Here is a 24,182-nt window from a genome sequence, read left to right on the forward strand (position 1 = left end):
CTCGTCTCTTTTCACGACGAGGCTGGCCCAAGTTTAATGGGTGCCTGGGCTTCCCCCCCTGGCTGAGCTCTGAACACACGATGCGACTGGGACGGCTGCATGTGTAAGTTTGATTCATTTGTTTGTTTCCTTTCTTCCACACTTCTTCCTCCACTCGTACTGCAATGTCCTATACGTCATGCCCCTTGGCCTGCCCTGCCCATATGTGATGGAACAGCTGGAGATCATGTCTGGGTCCCATCGTCTCCATGGTGCATACAGGGCCAGGTTACATGGTTGCGCCTCTCAGAGCGGCTGCCGGCAGAGCGGACGCTCGTACTGGAATAGATGACGCTTACGAGAAATAAGCCGGTGCCAGCTATCGATGATCTCCCTGCGGCCGTCGTGCCGAGTAGATCCATTCGCCAAGCACAACTCAAGTACCCCTTCACCATCCGACGGGTTTCCTTCTGGGGTGAGGTGGGTTTCAGCCTCGACACCGCAGTATCCCCAGCGCCTGGACCGGCGCACGCACACACACCCGCGCGAGCACCATCTATTCATAGTTGCACCTACATGACGTGCGCCGTTGGCGGTGGCGGGTGCGCTCGGTGCCGTCGGATCCTGGTCTCCACGCCGGCGGCCCGGCTTCGGCTCCGGCTCCGGAGCGGGGCCGCCCCGCTGATCGGCCTTTCCCGGGGTTCACGCAAGTGCGCCCGCGGAATGGAAAAGCGACTTGGTTTCTGATTGTCGGACCGATCCAGTCAGTCCTAGCAATCGCGGCACAGACGCGACGGAGCGCGCTGCCAGTCTATCTCGCACTTTGTCGAATCGGAAAAGAACAAGGCTAGCAGGGAGCAAGCTACTTGAAACCCAGCGGCCCCCGCCCAGAGCAAGGTGTCAAAGGGAAGGGGCTGGTCCCTGTCTGATGCTCCCCCATCTACAATGTTAGCTTCAGATAACGCCGGGAAAGCAACGCATGGGGAGAGCACGGAGCACCGTACAGTACAGTACGTATTAGCGAGCATATCAAATACGCACTACGGAGTCCCGACGTTCTAGCTATAGTACTGGACTATAGTGCCGGGGAGCATCTACATAGTGCGGAACTAATGTTGTACAAGGAGATATCAACGGGACGAGTTCGTTGTGTGTACAGTGTCGAGCCACCTCAAACCCCCGCGAGGAAATGATCGTCTGCTGGCGCTGATGATTGCCGACGGATGCCTTCCCCGGGTGCACAGTCACCCGGCAGGGACCTGATGCTGGGTTCGAGATGACATGCATGCTCCGTCATATGGTATTGCAGGGGGTGGGTAGCCAACCGCCCTGGCTCTCGTGGGAACTTTGCAGGCCGATCCCTTTAGCAGCGAAGGGGGAGGCCCCAAGTCACCAGCCCTGTAGCTACTTTCTAGGTATACTTTCAGGCGAGCAGTACGGCAGAGCCTTTAGCAGGCAGTTTGATATAGCATTAATTCTATAAAATCTCTATGGCTATTCTAGCTGTCAGCAACTTTAATGAGTCTCTTCTGTGCGAATCGATGGTAGGAACGAGGCTAACAAAGACTCAAAATGGAAGTAATGCTTGTTGATGTAGCTATCTGGAACAGCGCGGATTTCAGGGACTTCTGTCATGGTATGATTTGCGCCCTACTGGCTCTAATCCTGTCTGGTGACGTCTGGTGACCCCTTCCACTGCCAAAGGGATGCGAAATCGAGCGTCATCCAAGTTCCCCCATTCGACTACACTATGTATGTATGTCCATTGCCGAGACAAATTCGAAGCGATGCGGGGCTGAACAAAGTGCCCAAGCCTGCGTTTCGTGGCTATGTACGAAGTTACAAAGTATGGGTCGACGGGACGGTTCGATGATAGAGGGTCCTCCTAAGATAGACGGGCGAGCTGCCTTCTCCTTTCTCTCCGCTTTACCATCGTCCCCTAGATGGGTGGGGGTGTCATCTTCCCAGGCAATTTGTTGGGCGATCGTTGGGTTGTGCAAGTAAAAAGGCAGACTCGGGAACAGACAGAATACTTGGCGTACACGTCGAATATCAGACCACAGGCAACGAAGCAAATCCTGCCTCGTGCCACGTATGTAAGAAGTACAGCATCTAAGCGGGAGTACTTCACATACGTATATACGTGTGTCACGGATGGATGCGAGTAAGGGGCCGCCGTCTCGGAAGCGAACCAGCTCCCACCGGCATGTCCTTCCGCAAAAGGCCCCCCCCCCCTCCTTCATCCGTTGCGAGGTAGCACAGTGCAACCAGGGCGTGGCTGTGCCTTGGTGGTGTTTGTCGGGAGAGGAGCGGCGTGTAGAAACGCTCTTGGACACATGGGTGACAACGTCACTTATAGGTTTACGTCGTTGTTCGAAGCCCTTGGACTGGTCTTGCTGAGTCTCCTGCTGGATGCATGGGTCATTCTGTTGTCCCTAGTCGTGCACCGGACGAAGCGTCTCGTGGGGAGCGACCTTGCATCAAGGATCGGAGCCGCCGCGCGGACAATGGACGCGCGTGATATCAGGGTCCACATCTTGAGGCACGTCTCGACGTCCTTGCCCAAGGGACGATCGTGACAGTGATTCAATGTCGTCAATTGGAGCCGGAAAATTGCCCCGGCCCGAAACTGCGACGCTCTTTTTTCATTTCCTCTGCGGCTCACTGCGTTGGCTTTTTGCCTAGTCATGGAGGCAGCTTCGACGTTCGAGTTGCCTTTCGTCCGTTCCTCTCCGGCGACAGCCCAACTATCTCGAACCGGGGGTTCTCCCATCGCGTCGTTTCATCATGACTCCCTTTCGAACCGCGGGAGCCGACATACGAGCCGATCGACATCATAGCGCCCCCTTCAAGGCTCCCAGAAGCCTGGGAAGAGGTATTCCACCTTCTTCATGGCTTCCGGGTTCCTACCCTCGGGCTTGGTCATGAACATGACGGCGCCTCGGCTTGAGCCCTCCCAATGCTTGGCCATGACGAGGTCGCTGTGCTCGAGTCTCGAGAGCTGATCCAGCACACCACCAACCAGCCTCTTGGCGTTCTTGCCGTTGGCCTGCATGTACTTGCCTACCATCTCGACATTGACGTCCTCAAACGAGTGCCAGCAGTCGTAGTCGGTCGCCATGGCAATGACCTGGTAAGCCATCTCAGCTTCCCGCGCCAGCTTGGCCTCGGGGAGGGTCGACATGTTGATGACGGAGCCGCCCCAGGACCGGTACATGTGGGACTCGGCCCGGGTCGAGAACTGCGGACCCTCTGGGTGAGATGGCGGAGTGTCAGCTCGGCCTTTGGTTAGCCGCAGCTATTCTCGGGAAGTCGGCTTACCCATGCAGATGACGGTGCCCTTTTCATGGAGCACAACCCCTTGGCCGTCCATGTGCTTTGCGCACGTCTTGACCACCTCGGCCAAGCCGGCGTCAAAGGGGTCTGCGAAGCCAACGTGGCCGACAACACCACCTTCGAAAAAGGTAAAGGGACGAATGCCCTTTGTGCGGTCAATCACCTGATCAGGGACAACAAAGTCCATGGGCTTGATCTCCTCCTGCAGGGAGCCAACGGCTGAAAAGGCAATGAGGCATCGCACTCCGATGTGGCGCAGGGCGGCAATGTTGGCACGGTTGGGCACCTCGTGGGGGGCGAACTGGTGGTGCAAGCCATGGCGAGCGAGAAAGGCAATGCACACGCCGTTGTGAGAGAGGATGTGGATGGGCGAGGACGGAGGGCCCCAGGGCGTGACGGGGTTCAGCACGGCAACGGGGTCGTATCCTTCGAGGTGGGCAAGACCCGTGCCGCCGATGACGGCGATGTGGACGGGCTCTATGAGGGGGTCGTCAGCGATGAAGCCTGGCATGAGCAGGGGTAGAGAGACTGGACTGACTGTCAAAGGTGGTGGGGAGGTCAGCCATTGCGGAGGCGTTGGTCATCGTCTCACACGAGCTGACACGTTGCGCCAGCAGCAAAGCACGCACAGCAAAGAAATCGAATCCGAAGGATTTTTGTTGTCGTGATGGTCAGGACTCAGGAGCGGCGTTTAGTGATGCATTACCCCGCCAAAGAGGATGGAGGGGTCGCCGGCTGATAAGGCACTTGTTGAGCAGGCGACCGATAAGGTACAACAAGCCCGCAGATACCTACGACTGCCTCATGCCCACCGACAGCGTCCTGCCTTTGCTCAACAGCGCGTAATGCAGAGATATGAAATGGAGACAGGCAGTCACAGACAAAAGGCGGCGCTACCATTGACCGAGCTAGACTTGCAATTCATTTTTGATGGGACTGAATAGGCCATGTACCTTGTTCGCAGTGATGCTGCTTACAAACGCCGCGCCACCTGGCACCTGGCTGCCAAGGTACTTACTTGGTACCGAACTCGGAAAATTGTGCACACCGACCGACCTCACCTTGCCAACACGTTCTCCCCCCTCTCCTTTTCTCCCCTCGTGCGCACGCGCGAGCTCCCGCCATGGCGGACACGGCCTCGTCCAAGGAAGCCATGACTCGCGTGGTGGACTACGCAGCTTCCGGCTCAGGAGCTGCCGCTGCTGGTCACGATGAAACCATCGAGGAGCGCTGCTTCTCGGCGGCGCTCATCTGCCTAGAAGGCCACTACACTCAGTCACCCCCCATGGGCCCTCACACGGCCGCCCGGGTCAACTCGATGATATCAAAGACGCTGGAGAAGACTCACACGTTGAGAGCGGCCCGGTAAGTTGATGGGACAAATCTCATGCCTGAGCACCACCTAATTCAAGACCGCAGTGAAGCTCTCTCACGCAACGTGGCGATATGGATCTGGCTCACGAGGATTTTTGCTGCCGCGATCCCGAGCCTCACAACAAGATCCGTCGGCCCGCTTTCAAGCTTGAACGACCCGGAAAAGGGCGTCAGCCCACAAGAAAGCACTGCGCTCATCGTCATGAACCACGCCTCCATCAAGGAAGACCTCGGCACCCTCATCAAGCTCATGCACGTGGCCAGAAATCTGCTCGTTAATGCCGAACCGGAGGTCCCTCAAGACATATGCGCAGCCGTTCATTTCGACCAGATGGTCTACCAAACCATCATCCTTTGTGTAAACGTCACGAGCAAGGGATACGACGGCGAAATCCTTGACGAGGCTCAACGGCTGAAGCTCACAGATATCACAGAGCTTTGTTCGTTCCACTCTCACGTACATCGCCCGTGTTCCGCTAACCAGACTCAGACAAAAAACTTCTCGTCACGTCTCTCCAGCAAGCCCACAACTGGACGGCCAAACATGACCGAAACAAAATGTCCTTTTGGTTCGATGTTCTCTTTGACGATGAGGACGGTGCCTTATCTCGATCCGAAGAAGGATCGGGCGACGGTTCGGGTTTTCGTCCAGAAGTAGCCAAGCAACAGGTCCAGCATTGGCTCGATCGCAACTCAAAGATGTGCGATACCGCCCGCAAGCTGCTCAAGGACTATGCCCAAAACCATGCAGACAAGCCGCCGGGCAATCTGGCGCCTATTCGACCCTTGGCGTGGAACTGGCTCCCCGAGGATTCGGTAAATGTGCCTACTGATGTTGGCGATAGCACGGAGAGAATCAACCCCGTGTGGAAGCCGGATGAACCGGACAAGTTCGAGCAGGATCGAGCATACGGCCGAGTATCGAGAGAAATTGACACCTGGTGGCTCCGGGCGCGAGATCCCAACTACGAGGAATGGGTTGTGGGCATGCCCACAGTCGAGTTTGCACAGTCACGCACAGATCACTGCAAGAACAACCTGGTGCATCGTTACGCACATTCCTACCAGGGCGAGCAGTCCCCTCCCCCCGAGGCCGCCGAGGAAGACCTTTTGGATCACGAGCACTGCCACTGCCCGGAATGTCATGCATGCCAACACGAGGACCACGAGCACGAGCACGAGCATGAACAAGACCAGCATGCGGATGAACATGACATAGAGTGTGAGCATCATCGTCATCATCATCTACACCACGACCACGACCATGATCACGATCACGACCATGAACATGACCACGATCATGACCATGACCACGACCACGATCACGACCATGACTACACCCACGAGTATGTCGACGACATGCTGGACGACGAAGAAGCCGATGACGACGTATCCTATGGCGAAGGGCCGTTGACGGGTCTGCTTACCGAAGTCCCCAACATACTCGATCCGAAACAAATTGAGGCGCTGCATATGATTGTCAAGTCCTGTATTCTGGACAACGCAGGCTCTGGTCTGACGCGCGCCGGCGAGAACCTGCAGAAGACGCGGTGCAGAATGTTCTTGGCGCTGGACTGCGGGAAAAGTCTGCTACGGGAATTGCTCGTCTTCATCGCCGTCTGGGATAAGGATGAGCAGTCACTCATATTTCAAGTGACGACGCAAATCGTCGAGGCTCTCCACCACAGCGCTCTGATCCCGTACGCCTGGAACTCGCTGAGGATACCAAAGGACATCATCTCGCCCGCGCAGACGGTGCTGTTGCGCTTGGTCAACCACATGTTCCGCGCCCGAGTCCACAATCCCGCGGCTCAGGAGACAAAGGACAACACGAGGGACATCAAGCTGGTGCATTTCTTCTTCAGCTTTTTCAGGAGCCGCATCGTCCCCGAGTGTGCGGCGCTCATGCATCTGCAGGCTCAGATTCGAGAGCAAAACTGCGACCCGGCAGAGTTCCCCGTCGACAGCTGGGACATGGAGCGCGCAAAGGATGGGCTGGTCCAATACCTCGAGTTCCTCACCACAGTTGCCGAAACGGCGGATACCAGGGCCAAGTTGATTGACTGGGAAGCCGTGTACGACCTCATCACCATCTTGAGCGGGCTTGAAGCCGGCGTGCAGAAAAAAGCGCTCATTGAGCTCCCGAAGCGGTCCCCCAAGGGCGAGCAAGTCAATCCCATGGTCGAGCGCCCGTACGCAACCGAGCACCAGACCAGCCCGTCTCCATCGCCGCCTCCACCACCCTTGCAAGAGCCTGCGCACAAGTTTCCGTGGTCCGGCATCAAGGGTCAGATATTCACCATCATCGCCACCCTCCTCCAGCCGCCCCCGGGACAGAGCAGCCCTGGAAACGCGCAGGTTCAGATGCAGATGGTCGGTTACAACGGCATTGTCCCGCTACTCAACTGTTGCGCCTACGACGACCACAACCCGTACGCCAAAGAGCGCGTGACCATTTGTCTCAAGTGGCTGCTGGACGGTTGCGAGGCGGCCAACAGCTTTTTCCGTGAGCTGGTGAGCTTCACTCCGCAGCCCAATATGAAGCCGCCGCCAGGCGGGACAACCATCTCGACGATCAGGGTGGACGGAATCCAGGGCGAGGTCAAGGTCCAGGTGCGGTCGAGCTCGGCGGCTCGTGCCGACGGCAGCGGGAGCAGCAGTTGTCGGGACCTAAACGCGGATCTGCTGGAGCGCGCGGCCTCGCTCAGCCTCGGAGCCGCTCCTCCGACGTGCAGGGGTACCATTGAAGACGACTTCATGGCCTGAGGCCCGCTGTCGCTCCGCCGAGTTGGACTGCGGCACGTGTGTTGCGGGGGCAGAATTGGATTGTTCACAGTGACTTGAATCGATTGGACGCCCCTGCGGAAAAGGGGCTCGAGGAGACACGAGGGCAAAAAGGACGTTGGCAGCTCGTATGCGGTAACCTAGTCTGCAGCACACATGCGTACTGCGGGAGACTGCGAACTTTGGGGGCGATAATGTCGCATAATGATATGTATGTCGCCACAGATGATAAATCTAACCGGAACCATGTATATCCAACCCGAATCTGGTTCAAAAAAATAGGGGGGGGGAGGGGGGGAGACGGTCATGCAAGCAGGTAGAGAGTCTTGAAACACCTTTCCTCGGCGGCGGAGCGAAGTGCTACTTGCGGTTCCTCTGGGCTCTGTGGCCCCTGTGGACATCGGGTTCCTCAAGTCGAGCCGTTGACATTGAGCTTCCCTTGAAGCTTCTCTACGTGGTCGACGAGGTCGGCAATGGTGCAAACCTTGAGGCCCCACTTCCTTGCGAAAGCGATGGACGCCTCTCCTCTCATCATTCCGGCGCCAGAGCGTACCGCCCGGCCTGGGACCTCTTGGCCATCGTCGACGATCTCGCAAATGGCCGCGGCCTCGGACAAGCCGGCAAGGCGGCAGAGCTCGACAGCGGCCTCGGTGTGGCCGGGGCGAGCCCTGACGCCGCCGGGATGGGCGCGCAAGGGCAGGACGTGGCCGGGGCGACGGAGGCTGGCGGGAGTGGCATCGGGGTCGGCAAGGACGCGGCAGGCGAGGGCGCGATCGTGGGCGCTGATGCCGGTGGTGACGGAGTCGTGGCTGGCGTCGACGGAGACGGTGTAGGCGGTGCCGCGCGGGTCCTGGCTGGCCAAGACCATGAGGGGTAGGGCGAGGTGGTCGGCGCGCGAGGGCTTGATGGGCACGCAGATGTAGCCCGACGAGTGGCGGACCATCCAGGCCATCTGGTCGGCCGAGAGGTTCTGGGCGGCGACGATGAGGTCTGCCTCGTTTTCGCGGCCGGGGTCATCGAGGACGACGAGGAACTCGCCGTTGCCTGCGCGCGCGCATTTTCAGATTAGCTTCTCGCCCGACGAGTGTTGGGGAGCGGTGCAGGAAAGGAATGGGCGCACGAAAAGCCTCGACGGCGTCCGGGATGGAGTCGAATTGACCCTGTGGTATGGCCGGGGCGGCCATTGTGGCAGTCGAGTTGCTTCGTGGGGAGGGGTGCGATGCGATGAAGGGGATCGGCCAGTATTATACAAAGGTACCCTCGGGGGACCGGCGGGCGGTACAAGTGGCTATGCCCGTATTTGAAGAGCCCCTCGGCGTTATCCCAGGTACCCAATTGAAGGGTGACGATGCTGCGACGTATGTATTACAAAGACTCGGATGGATCCAGCTTCATCGTCGGCGGCAGAGGATGGGATCGGATTTCCGCGGGTTAGTTACAAAGCATGACTAATGTGGGCAAAGTAAAAGAAGGCCAGCAAATAAAGTTCTTGCAGATATTGTCCTGAACGCTAGGCAGAGGGGACAAGAGCCAAGACAGTCTTTGTGAGTCAGATTGACAGGGGCGAGGGCGGAAGAAAAAGGCTCGTGGCGCCATCGCGGCATCTTGAGCCCCAAAGCCGACCCGAGGCCGCCCGCCATTCGGCACGTGTGCGCATGTACAGTACAGTGAAGGAGTGCTCGGTGCGGATGAGCGACTCCACCGCCGGCCGACCCCGAGCCGTTGCCGCATGCAGATAATAATGGCACGTCTTAAATGATAAAGATCCGGAGAGAGGGAGGAAGAATGTTCCGTCAAGGACAAATTGCACAGTGTCAGTATGGACTCACCGAGCCTGCTTTGTCAGCATCAGAAATCATGGAGCCCTCAAGGTCATTCTTCTCGACTTGGACGATATCGTCGCCCATCCGTCCGCTCGTCAAATGGCAGCCCCGTCCCGGACAGCTGCGGCTCGTATTGGGCGGATACTGCCGCGGCCGCGTCCTGTTCCATCTCGGGCGTCTCGAGGACTGCCACCGCCGACGTCGCTGCGCCCGCACTCGACCTTTTCGTCCGTCAATCCCGATGAGGTCTCCCACTTCAATGCGCTCGCCAGCGAGTGGTGGGATCCCCACGGCTCATCGCGACTCCTCCACTTGATGAACCCGCTGCGACACGACTTCATCCGATCCTGTCGCGGGGTCGGCGGCGGAGAGACGCCCTTATCCTACCTCGACATTGGCTGCGGCGGCGGCATCTTTGCCGAGAGCGCCGCTCGGCTGCCGACGACGCGACGAGTCACGGCCATCGACCCCACGCCGTCGGTCCTTGCCGTGGCCAAGGCGCACGCACGCAAAGACCCATCGTTGGTGACCAAGCTCGCCTACAGGCAGAGCTCCATCGAGGAGCTGGAGCAGCCGCTGGACGACGGGCAGCGCTACGACGTGGTGACGCTGTTCGAGGTGCTCGAGCACATTGACGAGCCGGCCGCCTTCCTGGCGCGGGTACGGCCGTTTGTCAAGCCCGGCGGGTGGCTGGTCATGAGCACCATTGCGCGGACGTGGACGAGCTGGCTGACGACGAACCTGGTGGCCGAGGACTTGCTGGGCATCGTCCCGCGCGGAACGCACGACTGGAACAAGTACATCAACGAGGAGGAGCTGCGGCGATACTTTGTGGACCAAGGCTGGGAGAGCCCGCGCGTCATGGGCGTCGTCTATGTACCCGGTCTGGGATGGAAGGCGGTGCGAGGAAGTGAGAGGGTCGGCAACTACTTCTTCGGAGTCCGTCGAGGTGACTGATGCTCCAGTCCTGGATGGAATGATACCCAGTGGTGGGAATGGACGTCAAAGTCGGGTTCCAGCGCGTGGACCGTCGGGCCAGTCATGTATAGCTTGAGGACGACGGCGAATACTGGGTGGCTGATGGGCGATGATGAGGCTGAGGTGGATGTCGCGATGGGCTACCATTTCTCGGAGTGCGAGTCGTGCCACCATACCGCCGCTATCCTTGTGCGGCCTGGGCAGACGTGAAAGAGTAGGTCAATGCCTTAATAATCCGAGCTCCGTACCTGCCCACCTCGGTAAAGCAAGGCCTAGACCGCCAGAGCTTCGATTGGTGATTGAAACTCCCGGCCAGCTCAACGAAGTCCACCAAAAACACGTCGCGCATTGCCTTCCCACGGCCAAACGCGATACGAGGTCGCTGTGCACCAACGACTTCTCTGCGCCTCGTTGCGGCCTGCCGCGTCATCCGCCCCCGTCCTTGAGCCGTCTGACCTCCAAACCCCACCATTGTCGACGGCCTCTCTCAGCTTTCATTTGCTTCACCTTTTGTTTTGAGCCCTGGCCTCCGTCATGTCGGAATAGCGTCTCCTGTCCTGAGGGCTCACCGCAATTGCGGTTCTTACGCTCGCAATAGCCACCATGCTCATTCCGCTCACTGCCCTCGTGGCAGCCTCCGGCCTGGCCCTCGCGCAATTCGTCTCGCAGGACGCCCGAGTCCGCAATCTCACCGTCGTGCCCTCACCCGGAGATGCCGGTGTCACCGTCTCCTTCAAGGAGCCCAAAGGCGCCTGCAGGACAGCCTTTGACAGCCAGAGGCAGTTTACCGGATGGGTCAACATTCCCGGCCAATTCCCCACCAACCTGTTCTTCTGGTTCGTCGAGGCCCGTGAGCCCACCGAGAGCCTGGCGATTTGGCTCAACGGCGGCCCTGGCGCCAGCTCATTGCTCGGCCTCTTCTCCGAGAACGGGCCCTGTGAGGTCGTGGAAAGGGGCCTCGAAGACTACGACACGGTTGCCAGAGAGTGGGGCTGGGATCGTGCGTCCAACATGCTCTTCATCGATCAGGTTTGTCTCCTGTCGCCTCGTCGTGTCATATCACTGATCCCCCGCTGCGCAGCCTAACCAGGTTGGCTTCTCCTATGACACGCCAACCAACGGCACCTTTTCCGCTTTCAATGGCTCCGCGTCTACGCCCCCGAGCCGCCCCGACGACTCGCTGCCCCCTTGGGCCTCCGCCAACGGCACCTTCAGCACCAACGACCCTAGGGGCACGGCCAACACGACGAGGGCTGCGGCCATGGCTGCCTGGCACGCGATCCAGGGTTTCCTCACCACCTTCCCCCAATATCAGCCAAGTGCCAATGCCTCCGTCGCCCTCAGCCTCGTTGCCCAGAGCTACGGCGGCGTGTACGGCCCAGTCTTTGCGGAGACGTGGGAAGCGCAGAACCAGAAGCGGTTGACCGGCGTCTTGAACCGAAACACGACGTTAGAGCTTCGTCTCACATCGCTGGGCATTTTCAACGGGTGCGTCGATAGCGCGCTTCAAGTGCCCACCTTGCCGGTCTTTGCAAATAACAACACTTACGACATCAAGGCCTTGTCAGACACAGAGGCCGGCCTGTATCGGGACAAGTTCTTCGCCCGCTCCGGTTGCAGAGATCTCCTGGCCCAATGCCAGGCTGCCGCCGCCGGGCAACCTTGGGAGGGCAATGGCAACAACCAGACAGACGCCGATGCTGTCTGTCGTCAAGCCACGCTGGCCTGCCTCGACATTTCACAGCCATATTTGAACTCAGGTAAAAGCGCCTACGACATCGCGGCCCTCTCCGCCAACCCCGAGCCCCCGCCGTTCTTCGCCGACTACCTCAACCAGGCTGGCGTGCAAGCAGCCATTGGCTCGCCCGTCAACTTCACCATGACGAGCAACGTCGTCTCCGCCAACTTCTCATGGACAGGTGACTTTTCCAAGGGCGGCAATGTCCACCGACTGGCAGCTCTGCTCCAAAGGGGCGTCCGTCTAGGCCTCGTCTACGGCGACAGGGACTACGTGTGTAACTGGTTCGGAGGCGAGGCCGTCTCGCTAGCGGTTGCTCAGCAGGCGGGCGGAGAGTACGCCGCCAAGTTTCCGACCGCCGGCTATGCGCCGATTGTCGTCAACGACTCGTACATTGGCGGCGAGGTCCGCCAGTACGGAAACCTGTCCTTTAGCCGCATATATCAGGCCGGCCACGCCGTCGCCTGGTACCAGCCCGAGACGGCGTTCCAGGTCTTTGCCCGCATCCTCCTGGGTCGCTCCGTGTCCATGGGTAACATGGTCGACCTGGCCAAGTACAACACGTCCGGGCCACTCAACTCTACGCGCTCAGCCAAGGCGCCCGACCCACCCAAGCCGACGTGCTTTATCCGCGCCATGAACATGACGTGCGACGCCGATGCGTTGGAGCTCGCACGCCACGGCGGCGGCGTCGTCATCAACGGGGTGCTGTACAGCAAGGCAGACGACTGGGTGCTAGCCACGGTCGGGCCGACGGCGACGTCGACGTCGACTTCTTCCCCCTCAGCGGATGCCATGACGGGCCTGTACACGGCCACCGCGACGCCCAGCAGCGCTGCGTGCTTTGCGAGGCCTTGCTTACCGGTGTGGGAACTCGGGGTTGCTTTGCTCGCGCTGTGCAGCTTGGTGAGTTTGATGTAGAGCACGAGGTAGGTGCGCCGGCATCTGGAGACAAGTGTCTATACAGCTTGTGCAGAGGCAAAGCGCGGCCTCTGGTAATTCGTTGGCGGGAGGGGCGCGGTGATGGAGAGAGGAACTTTGGATCTGGCTGGCGTCTTTGGTCTGGTTCGCGAAGGCGGCCGCTCTCGCATATTTTCGATACCCTGTAAATATCCAAACGGGATGGCACATGAGAGGGTATAGTCGTGACTACAGGCACGCACCAACAGGGACACGCTCCCCGACACTTGCTGCTCAGGGCAAGCCCAATATCCAAGATTAATGACCATTACTTTATCTGGGGTATCTTTTCGTCACACATGACCATGTCCTCTTTTACATCACGCCTACTCATGGACAAATGCCGCCCAGTCAAATCATGCTCGTGAAAGACGCTCTGCTTTGGGCGCCCTGCCTCTTACGGCTCTCTGGCCCCTCACCATCATGTCCCCGTCCGCGTCGCCTATGTCGTCGTCGTCGTCGATCCCGTCCAGCTTGTCGTTGCGTTGGGCTTGCCTTGCGCGCTGGATCCTCCGCAGCATGGCCTGGTCGAGGTAGAAGTCTTCCGAGAACATTGCGCGGGAGAATGTCTATTGGGATTCGAGTCAGCACTTTTTTGGCCAAGTATGCGGCGGATGTAATATCTAGCGAAGGAAGCAAAGTGCGTCTTTTGATATTGGGAAGGTTCTAAAGGGGGGAGGGGGGTTATTCGTGCCTCGGAGCATCCCGTCTGGGGACATTGGACAACGCCTTGCGCGGGCAGGTAATCGCGAATGGCCGACTTCTCAAATGTGTGCTTGCACTTTGAGTTGCTGAAAGGCTCGTCCATGGGCCGCAGCGTCAGGGGACACTTGATGCTCAGCACCTCGCGCGCCACGGCAATATCGTCATCGTCGTCATCTGGGCCGGCCCCGACGGTGCTGCGCCGCGTCGCGGCACCGGGCCGGTCCATGACGGGCTGGCCGTTGGAGCGGAACCACTTAGATGCGTCGGGGAGCGCGGGGCCGTCCTCGCCGGTGGCCGCGTCGTGCCACAGCTTCTTGAAGCCGGCGTAGTCGTTGTTGCGGGCGTACCGCTGGGCGGGGGTGAGCTGGTCGCTGTACTCTGCGAGTTTCAGGGCGCGACGCTCGCGAAAGGCGTCGAGGGTGCTGGGGACGGGATCCTGCTTTCGGTCCTGCTGCTCTGCCTCGTTCTCCTCTTCCTCTTCCTCTTCTGCTGCACGGCGCTGCCTGCGCTGCGCAGAGGCGTCGATGTCGCGCGTGACGACGGTGGTGTACAAATCAGCCACCACGGCAGCCTCGTCCTCGAGCTCGGCCCTCTTGTCGATGACGTCGCGCACAGCGCATTCGGCGTCACGCGTAAGGGCGTCGACGTCGCTCTCAAATTGGAGCAGATGGGCCTCGAGGCGAGCCTCCTCGTCCGTCTTGTCGGAGCCCTTTTCCTGCCTCCTGTTGCGCAGGGCTTCGAGGCGCTCGAGCTGGGCGGCGAGGCGCTCGTTGATGTCGCCGACGCCGAGGCCCAGCTGGCGGACCAGGTCCTTGAGCTGGGCCTCGTAGAAGCGCGTGCCGCGGTTGTTGGACAGGTCGCCGAGGGCGCGGCGGGCGTTGTCGTCGAGGGGGCAGGCGGGGGGTTCGTATTCGGGCAGGCGGGCCAGGGAGGCGGTGCCGCTGTTGACGAGGCGAGGCATGGCGAGCGGGCGAGGAGTGGACAACGGAGAATTGAATACGGCAGAGCCCGAGAGGGCGAGTGGGTGTGGCCCAGTACTTGGCTCACGACAGATTGGAGCGCGAAGCCTACAGGAGACGCGACAAAACGCGACTGAGAATGGGGACGGGGGATGCCGTAAGCGGCTTGAGACGATAGGTCCCGTGACTTGCGATTCTTTCTGAGGAAGCTTAGATAAGCTTAGACATTGATCAAGATGTGCGATAATTAAGTTACCATCCGTTTCTCGTCGCAGACAAGGCACCTCCTCTTTCAGGCCCCGGAATCCAAACGGCAGTGCGTGTTCCCGGCGACGATGCGGCCCGTTTGGCCGCCGGGGTTGAGGGTGCATCAAGACGCGCCGTGTTAATTACGTGTTTGGAGGATGCATCTACTTGGCACTACCATTTCACAGCTAACGAGGTGCTCCAGCTAATACTGCAGTAGACCGTTGCGTCACTCACGGCAAGCGGGCTGCCACCTGTGAGCTCCAGCGTAGGCCGGCAATGCGCGAGAGTACGTTGAAGTACAGTACACGGTAAGGCAGGCCGTCAGAGGTAGGGGGGATACGCAGCGGCAAAGATCCGAGCCCATCCCTGGCCCATCCCTGTTAGGATGCCAGATGTATAATATCATAACAGACAGGTAGCAAGGCCGGAGAAGGGCAGAGGAGAGACAGGCGCTATGTTGGGACCGATATGGCAATCTAGCGCATTATGCCTCCATCGGAGCCGAAGTTTGGACTCCGCATGGTCATGACGATGATGCGCATCGCCTGGATCGTGCATATCACCATCGGCCATAGCCTTGCAGGCCCCCTCGGACCGAGAGTGGGCAGAGGCAGTGGAGGGGGAGGGGGAGAAGAGCCGCATCGGATGAGGCTGACAGCCGAGTGTGTGTGGGAGGGCAAGAAGCGGGAAGCGACGACAAGCTAAGGGAAGAATCATACGAGTAAGCGTGTGCGTGTGTTTGTGTGCGGGCGCTGCGCACCGGCAGGCCACCCGCACTCGGGGCGCTAAGCGTCGGGGAGGAACGAGGAGATGCCATTAGGAGAGAAACGGGGAGCTCCAGGCGGGAGATTGACGAGATCTCGATGGCTGGGAGCGGCTATCTGAGGCTCTCGGTGCCATCCGCAGCCAACATCATCGTATTTTCCTTGACGCCCAATTCCCGAGCGGCCGGAGGGGACCTTGAGGGTCTAGAACGGCTGGGGGGGAGGAGAGGCTGATCGTCGACGACACCGGGGAACGAGATGGCGGGCGTGAATGCGTTTCTCCGCATCGACAGTCGATCGCGCCCATCGAGGTGGCGGCGTCGGCGTCGGCCGGGCGCTTCGGCAGGATCCTGCTAGCGGGTTAACAGGCATGTAAATAAATACGTACTATACCGTATATGTACCTACAGACAAGGGACAAGGGGGCTTGTGGGCCTGGGCCGCCTGGACTCTGTTAGGTAAGCTCTGCCTGAGGCTCTTTCTAATTACTGCACCGTACCGTACCTACAGGTAGTAAACCTGTGTTACGTGGCGCCCCACGGTCCCTGCAGAGTGCGACAAGGCAAGACCGGAGAAGTGCATGGGCGGAGACTGCCGGGCAGCGCCTGTCATCCCGGGTACGTACCGGTTTTAAATCCTCCCCTCAGTCCTGGTTGGTCCTCCGCCCCGAGGCCGATCGCCGTGCCGGCTTGAGACGCCCTCGATCTCGCAGCATCGGCACCCATCGGCAATCCGCCGTCGCCGGGCAGGCCTTTTGAGAGGGGTATAGTGGTCTCATGGGGGCCTCGTGCCCGCCAGGCTTGGTCCAGAGCCGTCTCTCGCTTGCATGTCGGACCACCTTGATCCTGGAGTGCTGTACACGGCGGCGTCGTCGTCGTCGTCGTCGTCGCCCATCATTCATTGCCGTGCCCTTTCTGTTTTCCGTGGCTTCACGCACCCCTTCGTCTTCCACTATGCCTGCGCCCTGCCCAGACACACAGACATTCACTCTCTCATCCCACCGGCACATCCAATCGTCTTCTCCTTGGTCGGTGGGACATGGCAGTTCCGGCTCGCACGCACCCGGTAGCCAATTCCCGCCTCCGCCCTGCGTGGGCCCCCCCGATCTGCCATCTGGCATCGGCCAGGGGATCGTGCTTAGACAATTGCATTGCCGGGGTTCTATCCGTGGCCTGCTAGCCGTTGCACATATCTACTAAGCCTTTGCCGGTTCGATCCGAGCTGCTATTCTCCATCTCCATCTGCTCTTTCCTCCCACCTCTCTCCTCTCACCGCTCTCTTCTCCCACCTCCTTCTCTTTCACGATATCCCTCTGGCCCTCACCACCTCTCCTCTCTTCCTCCCAGTGTCCCATTCCTCCTCTCCCTCACGCCGCCTCATCCTCGGCCGCCTTCTCACCATGACTTCCAAAGCACCGCCGCCGCCGCCCATCAACTCCTGGGAGACCCGGGCCCTAGACGTGAGTGTTTGCTCTCGTCCTCCTGGCCCCATGCTCGCCGGAAACATTACGGCTGCTGACATTGATTGCCACTTATAGTACCAGTTTCCCGGCCAGACACAGCCAGGCCCCGAGGAGGTCGGTCCCCAAGCCGCACGGCGGCAGATCCAGGATCCCTTGGTATTCCCGGGTCTTTACTCCGCCAGCGGATTCGACATGATGAGCATTCTCGTACGTATCCCTTGCAACTTTCCTTGTCACCCGAACAGTGAATAACCATTCCCGTGCAACGAGACCTGACACACCTTAGTTGCGAGTCAGGAGTCGGCCAAACCCTCAGATCGAGCTGGGTGCCATCGATTGCTCCGTCTCTCTTGTCCTTTGTGATCTCGAGCTCCCGGACACGCCCATCGTCTATACGTCAGACTCCTTTTGTGAGCTGACCGGTTATTCGAAGGCCGAAGTGCTCGGCCTCAATTGTCGATTCCTGCAAACCCCCCCGGCCAACCAAACCTCGGCCACGAGACCAGAAGCAAACGAAAACAAAGCCGTTGCCCAGCAGATCCGCCAGGCCGTCGAAGCACGCAGAGAAATCCAGGTAGAGCTGGTCAACTACAAAAAGAGCGGCGAGCGCTTCAACAACGTCCTGAGCGTCGTCCCCGTCGAAATGGACGTTGCCGGCTATTACTACGCCGTTGGCTTCCAGGTTCAGATCGACTGAGCAAAAGTTGAGACATGCTCCACGGTCATCTCACTTTCTCTCCGCCTCCTACACACACTACGCCATGACGAGGTGCCTCCACATGTTGCGTCTTGCTGGCATTTCTTTCGATTGATCATCACCGCTTTCAGGCATACTTGATACCCCAATTCTCGGCGTTTCGGCCTTTCTTCTTCCCTCGACGATGCAGGTCCTCGCTATCCCGGGGACGTGCATATCATAATGCAACGTCGCTTGGTACATTTTCAACATATTCCCCGCCAGAATCGGTTCTGGTTCGGATTGGCGGGAGCATAGACGCATAGATTTGCTTTTAGGCATCGGAGGCGCAGGCAAATCCACCCGGCGCATGCCTTTGAGCAGAAAGAGCAGATGCAGTTGGGCGTTGGGCAGCGTTGATTTTTGTGAACAGGTACTTCTTCTGGTATGAGCGACGAGCAGACTTGGCAGGCGACGGGATGTAGAACTGCTAGGTTCGCAGCGTAAACGACACCACCTGTAGCAAAGCGACGTTTTCACCGCGCGTGTTTCTAGTTGGAAAAACAAGTCAAATGGTCTTTCAACATTGAAAAGGCTCCATTAATCTACGCGGTAGTAGTGAACCTTGTATCGGGTGTCGGGAGTGGTTGAGACAGTTGAAACATGATACAGTACCCAATCAACCGAGATATAATTACGTGTGATAGGCTTCAGACGAGGTCTCGGCTGCGTTGCCCTACCAGCATGATCTGGCCTCGGATTGGTCAGCAGGTTTGATGATACTCCGTACCAGGATTAAAGTCTCACAACTTTTGTGCAACGCGAGATCCCCGCTCATTTTCGCAGCCTCGCGGATCTTCTGCGTCCATCGGGCACATCTACCTCGAGCACTTCCTGCTTGATCTCGCTTTTTACCTGCTTGGTTCGCCTCTTCTTAAGGGGGGGACCGTCGGCCTCTTCGTCGGACGTGGACTTGATAGGCTCGACTTTGGCGCCTGTCGTAACGCGTCCAGTCTTCTTCTGCACTCCAGGCGAATAGCAACTCGTCCGCCCGCCCACCGTCATAAAGGCCAGCCGCTCGCCGTTGGGAAGTTTGGCCGAGCCGTTGCCCTTGCCCCATCGGTAGTTGAAAAGCCAGTGCTCTGGGAACGCGTCCGAGTCGCCGAGCTTGTCCACGGCCGTCTGGCAGACGTAGCGAATAGACTGGTAGAGCCTCGCAATAGCCTCGTCGTCAAAGTCGTCACAGTATTGCTCCGGGTGGAGCTTGGCGTGGTAGAGGGTCTCGTCGGCAACCCAGTTTCCGACGCCGCTGATAGTGGTTTGGTCCAGGAGCAGGGCCTTGATGGGCACGTGCCGGGACTTCATCTTGGTCCGTAGATATTCCTCGGTGAAGATGGCCACGTCAACGACGGGGTCTGGACCGTTCTCCACCAACGGCGAGTGCTCCCGAATGCTTGCTCCGGGGCAGTCGACCAACCTTACCCGACCGAACCTCCTGGGGTCGGTGAAGGCGACCTCGACGGGCGAGTCTCCTTCTGTCACAAGGTGGAACTTCCAAAACTTGGGAGGCCATTGACTGAGCTCGCTGTCTTTGGTCTTCTTGTAGTAATTTGTATATGCCGTTCTTTCGCCCTTGATGTGTATCCAGCCTGTGGGAGTGAGTTACAGCAGCCGCTTGGTCTCCGGTGGGTGCCTTACCGGTCATGCCAAAGTGCATCACTAGATGAGGGGGCTTATCGAGAATAATCCTCCGCACACTCAGCAGGGGTCGTCCAAAAGGCGACGACACTCGCTCACCAGAAGTATTTCCCTTGGCTGCCAGCCGACATAACCTGGAGCTGCTGTGAGCTTGGGGTAACGACAATTAGGGGGGGAAGATGCCGGACCTGTCTACCCCTCAGAGCCGTCTCAACGGCGGCACCGCTGGTACCGACTTTGCCGAAGACATTGGGATCGTCAATGGCCGAAGCCGCTGCGATGTTTTGCCCAACGAGCCTGAGGCGGAGGAAGTGGACGATGCGGGCGACTGGGTGAGGTCAGTGAGGTTGAGCTGCGTAAATGCGTGGTCGTCGACATGCCTTCTGCAATCTCGGGCATCGTGAGTCACCCGATGCAAAGCGAGTATCAGGGGCAATGAAGCGCACGATGCGCCACGCCTCGTCTCACAACCAGATTGTTCACGCACGCGGCCGACACGAGACCCCGTGACGTCTACCGATTACTTGCGGTCATGACTAAGCATCCCTGTTCCGCTCCACTCGGCCCCACACCCGATTTTGCTCAAAAGCTTTTCTCCGTGAAAACTTCAGCTTCGTTTTTCTTCTCTTCCCACCTACGCAGCATCCGTCTGGTAAGCTCCTACGCCCCCTCTCCAGCACTTGCCATCCCCTCTCCTTGCCTGATGACAACCATAACCGCAAACTAGAGTCTCTGACCTATGGAATGACGACTCCCATTTAACACGTCAGTCTGAAAAATCACCATCAGACGCTTGTCCGCCCTCGTGATCAACCTTGCCAAGTGCTTGCGCTGACTTGCTCTCTACAGATTTGCATTGTGCAATCGCTGACTGGCCGAGTGGCCGTCGGAGCCCGAGCCCTTCACGGGCCCGAGAACCATTGGGTACGTCGTCTCCTTGCCTTTTCAAACCCTGGTTCATGATGATCACTTTTACAACAATATACGCTGGAAATTACCGGCTGAGATTCTTCCTTGACGACACTAATTGGCTTTGACTGATTGTTCCTTGTTCTTGATACCTATTGCTCTACGCTCCCGCTCTCGAGCATTGGCTGACTGAACAAACCCAGACCGTTATACAAGGTACGCACAACTCGACCTCTGCACTTCGCGCACATTTCCATGATGAAGCGGCACTGGGCTCCGAATACATCGCATGAGCAAGAGAAGCCACTTTGCGGCAGGCCTAGAAAACCTCGCCCACTGATCCTGCGCCTTGTACCCCGATTCTTTGGCCACCAGCATCGCAATCGGCTCGACTAACACGCTGGCATCCAGTGTCTCTGGTCGCGTCTTGGCGCCATGTCTGTATCATGCGGTGGAGTGCTTTGTTGAAACCTACAAGGTAGAGCCTCCTTGCCTTGAATTCTGCGAGAACATGCCCTCCCCTGGCCTTCGATGATGATCTCAGATGACGAGTCTAAGCAATTTGCTATGCTGACACCATCTTACCTAACCATTCATGCATTACCTGACGTTGCCCATGATCATGTTCTCCCTGAAGCTATAATGCTTGACGCGTCATCCGCTAACGCGAAAGGCAGGACGACTTGCGCTTTGGTTGGTCTCCCCTTGACCCCCGCGGTCAAATGCCTCAGACGAGCCCATGTGTGATGAGCACGAATGAAAATGACAAGCATATGTCTGAGCTCACGCAACGAAGACAATTCATTCCACAAGGCCTGACATGGAGCCTTGTTCCGACCGCGACTGATCCACTTGATGAATGGCTTGGGCTGACATGATGAAAGCCCGTTGCCCATCGCTGGCCGAGGCTTTGCACGCTCTGAACAGGTCAGTGCATACCCCTTGTTACCCTTTCTCGTCTTTACATGATGTACAATATCACGACGGTCAACTTAGCCATATGCTTTGATGATAACGCCTGTGACAAGGCACTTTTCCCTGATACCCTTGACAATTTCTTGCCTGCCAAGGAGACGTGTTACTCGGACGTTTACTGATGGTTCGCAGGATGTGCATGCATGCAAGTAGAGAGGTTGAATGAAGCCCGTTTTGCCGTCGTTCAGGTAAGTCTTGGCCGTGACACGCCGTTGGGTCACCACCTTTTCGTACCTGCCAAGGCGGCCCATGGATAGTGGTTCTGTCGTCCCGTAGAAAATAGACTGGAGTCGCTTCAGGTCATTGGAATTGGACAGCAATTGCAGCTCGATACTCTAGCAAACAAATCGTTACAAAGCACTTTACAGCGTTGAACCCGACGCCCTGTCTATGCTCCTCTAGGTGGCATCCATTCGTTCTATGTCATGATCTCTCCCCACTCGGTCATAAATCGTGAGACATTGACTTGCGACGGTTGCCCCTTGGCCGTCTCGTTGCAGCTTGATAACCGGCTGACCGGCGGGCACAGTCAACGGCCGGCGTAGCGGTGCCAACGGTGCTGCGACTCCTGGCTTGTCCCCCCGTGCGAGGAAGCCAGGTTGGGCTGATCCGCGCTCTCATCCAGCGCAGACGCGTGCGTGTTGAAGTACCTAGCAGCCAGGCCGGCTCTGGGTGCTCAGCGCTTGTCATATAGCCTGGGCATCGGGGGACAAAAAGACTCACTGCGGCGTGTTGTCGGCCACGTACTGCGAGGCGTACGACGAGAGGGAGGCGGCCTCGTCGACCGGCCAGTGGCTGTGGGCAAAGTAACCCCAGCCGTAGTCGTGGCTGCCCCCGGCGGGCTCGTGCTGCAGCTGGACGGCGTCGTGGCCCGGGGGGAAACCGTGCGCCGCCGCCGACGAGGCCGTCGGGGGCACCGCAGCGCTCGGCGCGTGGTCGCGGTGGTACGGCAGCACCAGGGACTGCGCGCCGCTCTGCCGCGGGACCGCGTCCTCCGGGGCCGACGGCGACAGCGGCGCGACGCCGTACTCGTCCACGGCGGAGCCCTGGCGGTCGTCGTCGGGGTCCTGGTCTCCGCTGCCGTTCTGGTTGTGCACCACCACCTTTCTCTTGTACTTGCGCACGCCCCATTTCTTGAGGTTGTCCATGTAGCTGCGTCGGCTGCGTGGTCCCGTCTTGATGTCAGCTAGACTGCTACCCCGTTTCCTTTTCTCTTCTGGTGCAGGGTTCCTGAGGTTTCGCACTCGTCTCTTCTCTTCCTGGCTTCCATCCTTTTTTCGCTTTCTTCTTTGCGCCTTGCGCAGGAAAATAGCGTGCGTAACATGGCATGTGATGGGATGGAATAGGCGTTGTAGAAATCACAGGGGGGGGGGCCTAAGACTGGGAACGTACGAAGCAGTGAAGCAATGGCGCGCGCGCATCAGGTCCATGACAACCTCGAGCGTCTTGTTCTCGTCAATGTAGAGGCGCACAATCTCGCCGCGGTACGAGTCAAACGGCTTCGTCATGGCGCGTGGGTGGTGATGCTTGTCCAAGTCCGTGTCTGCGTCTGTGCCTGTGCGGCACCCTTTTCTTCGCCCGTGTGCAAACCTCCCTTTTCTTCTTCTTCTTCTTCTTCTTCTCCTCGACTTGTTGTTTCTTCCTCGGCTGGTTGCGAGCGTCTCGTAAGCTGGCGGCGGTGGCAAGGTGAGGCGGACTGGGCAGGCACAGAGCCACGAGCAAGCGTGCGAAGAGCGCGCATAATACCTTTTCTACATGCCCTTGATTCATACGTATACACCGAACAAAACCAGTTCATAAAAAAGAACAAGACGGGGAGAAGTGTATATATAGCGTGTTGTGTTGTGTATACGCATACGTATCGAAGCCCCCTTTGCGCTGGGCAGCCCCCTCTGCCCACGACGCTTCGTGGCCGCCTCACGCGCAATTCTCTCCCAAGCCCTCCCGCTCCCGCTCTCCCGGTGTCTACCTCGGACGACTCCTCCCTCCGCGCCCTCTCCCTCTCTCCCCGGGGGGGCTGCCCAAGCATCACCCCACCACCCGCAAGCCACCACGTCCGCAGGGCAGAGGGGGAGAGAGAGAGAGAGAAAGGTCCAGGGCAAATCCATCACCGCTACCACGCCTCCTTTCCCTCTCCATTGTCCTTGCCCGGCCTCGCTGTTTGCCGCTCGCCCTCGCCCGGCATGCCATTAACCCTTGTTCATTCGTCTGCGCCAGGCGCTCGCTCCGCCAACTCGACAGGCCCAGCCCATGGTCCCCGTCAAGGGGGGTGTGTGGTGGATTCGAGGCAAGCGAAGCCTCCTCAGGCAGGGCCGTAAGGCTTCTCTCCCTCCTTACCAATGTAACGAAATGGGGTTCGCCATGTAAACGCGGCGAAGCCCAATCGACGTCAGAGCATCATGATGACAGTAGAGCACATGGGCACATACTTGCATATGGACGTATACAAATGTGTTTGCATATGCTTTGTATGTACATCCAAGTACAGCTCACTGCGTACAATCCTCTCATTTGCAAGAATCAGAGACAAGAAAGAAGGCGAACCGGCAGAGAGGGGGGGCTTGGGCTGGCTGGCTGGCTTCCACATGCGTGGCGGACGGTTGTTGGTTGGGGGCCAGATGCCAATCATCTTTCTACCCCTTCTTGCAATCCTTTTGTATTTTTCCCACCGTCATCATCTGGCAAGGCGACGAGCTTGTGCCCAAGCATGGCGTCGGCCACGCCACTTCTCTGTTGACCGCCGCTTTGCCAGAGATCAAGTGACGGCCAGGCAGGGCAGGGACTGTCATGGGCAGGTGTTTCGGCAACGTTGA

The 24,182-nt window shown here is 58.6% G+C and overlaps 9 protein-coding genes across 9 annotated transcripts; 4 read left to right on the top strand and 5 right to left on the bottom strand.

Moving 5' to 3' along the window:
- Positions 1 to 2,827: 2,827 nt before the first annotated feature.
- HRG_07703 (phosphorylase superfamily domain-containing protein) lies at positions 2,828 to 3,881 on the bottom strand (the record flags this gene model as incomplete). Its single annotated transcript, XM_044866174.1, has 3 exons — positions 2,828 to 3,231; positions 3,301 to 3,792; positions 3,854 to 3,881. The coding sequence occupies 3 exons, from the start codon at positions 3,879 to 3,881 to the stop codon at positions 2,828 to 2,830; spliced, it is 924 nt and encodes a 307-aa protein (XP_044719138.1).
- Positions 3,882 to 4,438: 557 nt separating this feature from the next.
- Positions 4,439 to 7,455, top strand: HRG_07704 (spinocerebellar ataxia type 10 protein; the record flags this gene model as incomplete). Its single annotated transcript, XM_044866175.1, has 3 exons — positions 4,439 to 4,680; positions 4,735 to 5,129; positions 5,180 to 7,455. The coding sequence occupies 3 exons, from the start codon at positions 4,439 to 4,441 to the stop codon at positions 7,453 to 7,455; spliced, it is 2,913 nt and encodes a 970-aa protein (XP_044719139.1).
- A 427-nt stretch (positions 7,456 to 7,882) lies between these two features.
- Positions 7,883 to 8,657, bottom strand: HRG_07705 (3,4-dihydroxy-2-butanone 4-phosphate synthase domain-containing protein; the record flags this gene model as incomplete). Its single annotated transcript, XM_044866176.1, has 2 exons — positions 7,883 to 8,517; positions 8,594 to 8,657. The coding sequence occupies 2 exons, from the start codon at positions 8,655 to 8,657 to the stop codon at positions 7,883 to 7,885; spliced, it is 699 nt and encodes a 232-aa protein (XP_044719140.1).
- Positions 8,658 to 9,395: 738 nt separating this feature from the next.
- On the top strand, positions 9,396 to 10,253 carry HRG_07706 (methyltransferase domain-containing protein; the record flags this gene model as incomplete). The annotated part of the gene is made up of 1 exon (XM_044866177.1): positions 9,396 to 10,253. The coding sequence occupies one exon, from the start codon at positions 9,396 to 9,398 to the stop codon at positions 10,251 to 10,253; it is 858 nt and encodes a 285-aa protein (XP_044719141.1).
- A 624-nt stretch (positions 10,254 to 10,877) lies between these two features.
- On the top strand, positions 10,878 to 12,933 carry HRG_07707 (serine carboxypeptidase domain-containing protein; the record flags this gene model as incomplete). The annotated part of the gene is made up of 2 exons (XM_044866178.1): positions 10,878 to 11,303; positions 11,356 to 12,933. The coding sequence occupies 2 exons, from the start codon at positions 10,878 to 10,880 to the stop codon at positions 12,931 to 12,933; spliced, it is 2,004 nt and encodes a 667-aa protein (XP_044719142.1).
- Positions 12,934 to 13,328: 395 nt separating this feature from the next.
- On the bottom strand, positions 13,329 to 14,638 carry HRG_07708 (zinc-finger of the MIZ type in nse subunit domain-containing protein; the record flags this gene model as incomplete). The annotated part of the gene is made up of 2 exons (XM_044866179.1): positions 13,329 to 13,541; positions 13,667 to 14,638. 2 exons carry the CDS (start codon positions 14,636 to 14,638, stop codon positions 13,329 to 13,331), a joined length of 1,185 nt encoding a protein of 394 aa, XP_044719143.1.
- A 2,410-nt stretch (positions 14,639 to 17,048) lies between these two features.
- On the top strand, positions 17,049 to 17,808 carry HRG_07709 (PAS domain-containing protein; the record flags this gene model as incomplete). The annotated part of the gene is made up of 3 exons (XM_044866180.1): positions 17,049 to 17,108; positions 17,187 to 17,318; positions 17,398 to 17,808. 3 exons carry the CDS (start codon positions 17,049 to 17,051, stop codon positions 17,806 to 17,808), a joined length of 603 nt encoding a protein of 200 aa, XP_044719144.1.
- An 813-nt stretch (positions 17,809 to 18,621) lies between these two features.
- HRG_07710 (formamidopyrimidine-DNA glycosylase h2TH domain-containing protein) lies at positions 18,622 to 19,884 on the bottom strand (the record flags this gene model as incomplete). Its single annotated transcript, XM_044866181.1, has 5 exons — positions 18,622 to 19,436; positions 19,486 to 19,535; positions 19,585 to 19,619; positions 19,674 to 19,813; positions 19,866 to 19,884. 5 exons carry the CDS (start codon positions 19,882 to 19,884, stop codon positions 18,622 to 18,624), a joined length of 1,059 nt encoding a protein of 352 aa, XP_044719145.1.
- Positions 19,885 to 21,898: 2,014 nt separating this feature from the next.
- On the bottom strand, positions 21,899 to 22,877 carry HRG_07711 (clr5 domain-containing protein; the record flags this gene model as incomplete). Its single annotated transcript, XM_044866182.1, has 3 exons — positions 21,899 to 22,037; positions 22,093 to 22,530; positions 22,762 to 22,877. The coding sequence occupies 3 exons, from the start codon at positions 22,875 to 22,877 to the stop codon at positions 21,899 to 21,901; spliced, it is 693 nt and encodes a 230-aa protein (XP_044719146.1).
- Between the last annotated feature and the right edge of the window lie 1,305 nt (positions 22,878 to 24,182).

The sequence above is a fragment of the Hirsutella rhossiliensis genome, assembly GCF_020360975.1.
Source record: "Hirsutella rhossiliensis strain HR02 chromosome Unknown scaffold00008, whole genome shotgun sequence".
Taxonomy (NCBI): domain Eukaryota; kingdom Fungi; phylum Ascomycota; class Sordariomycetes; order Hypocreales; family Ophiocordycipitaceae; genus Hirsutella; species Hirsutella rhossiliensis.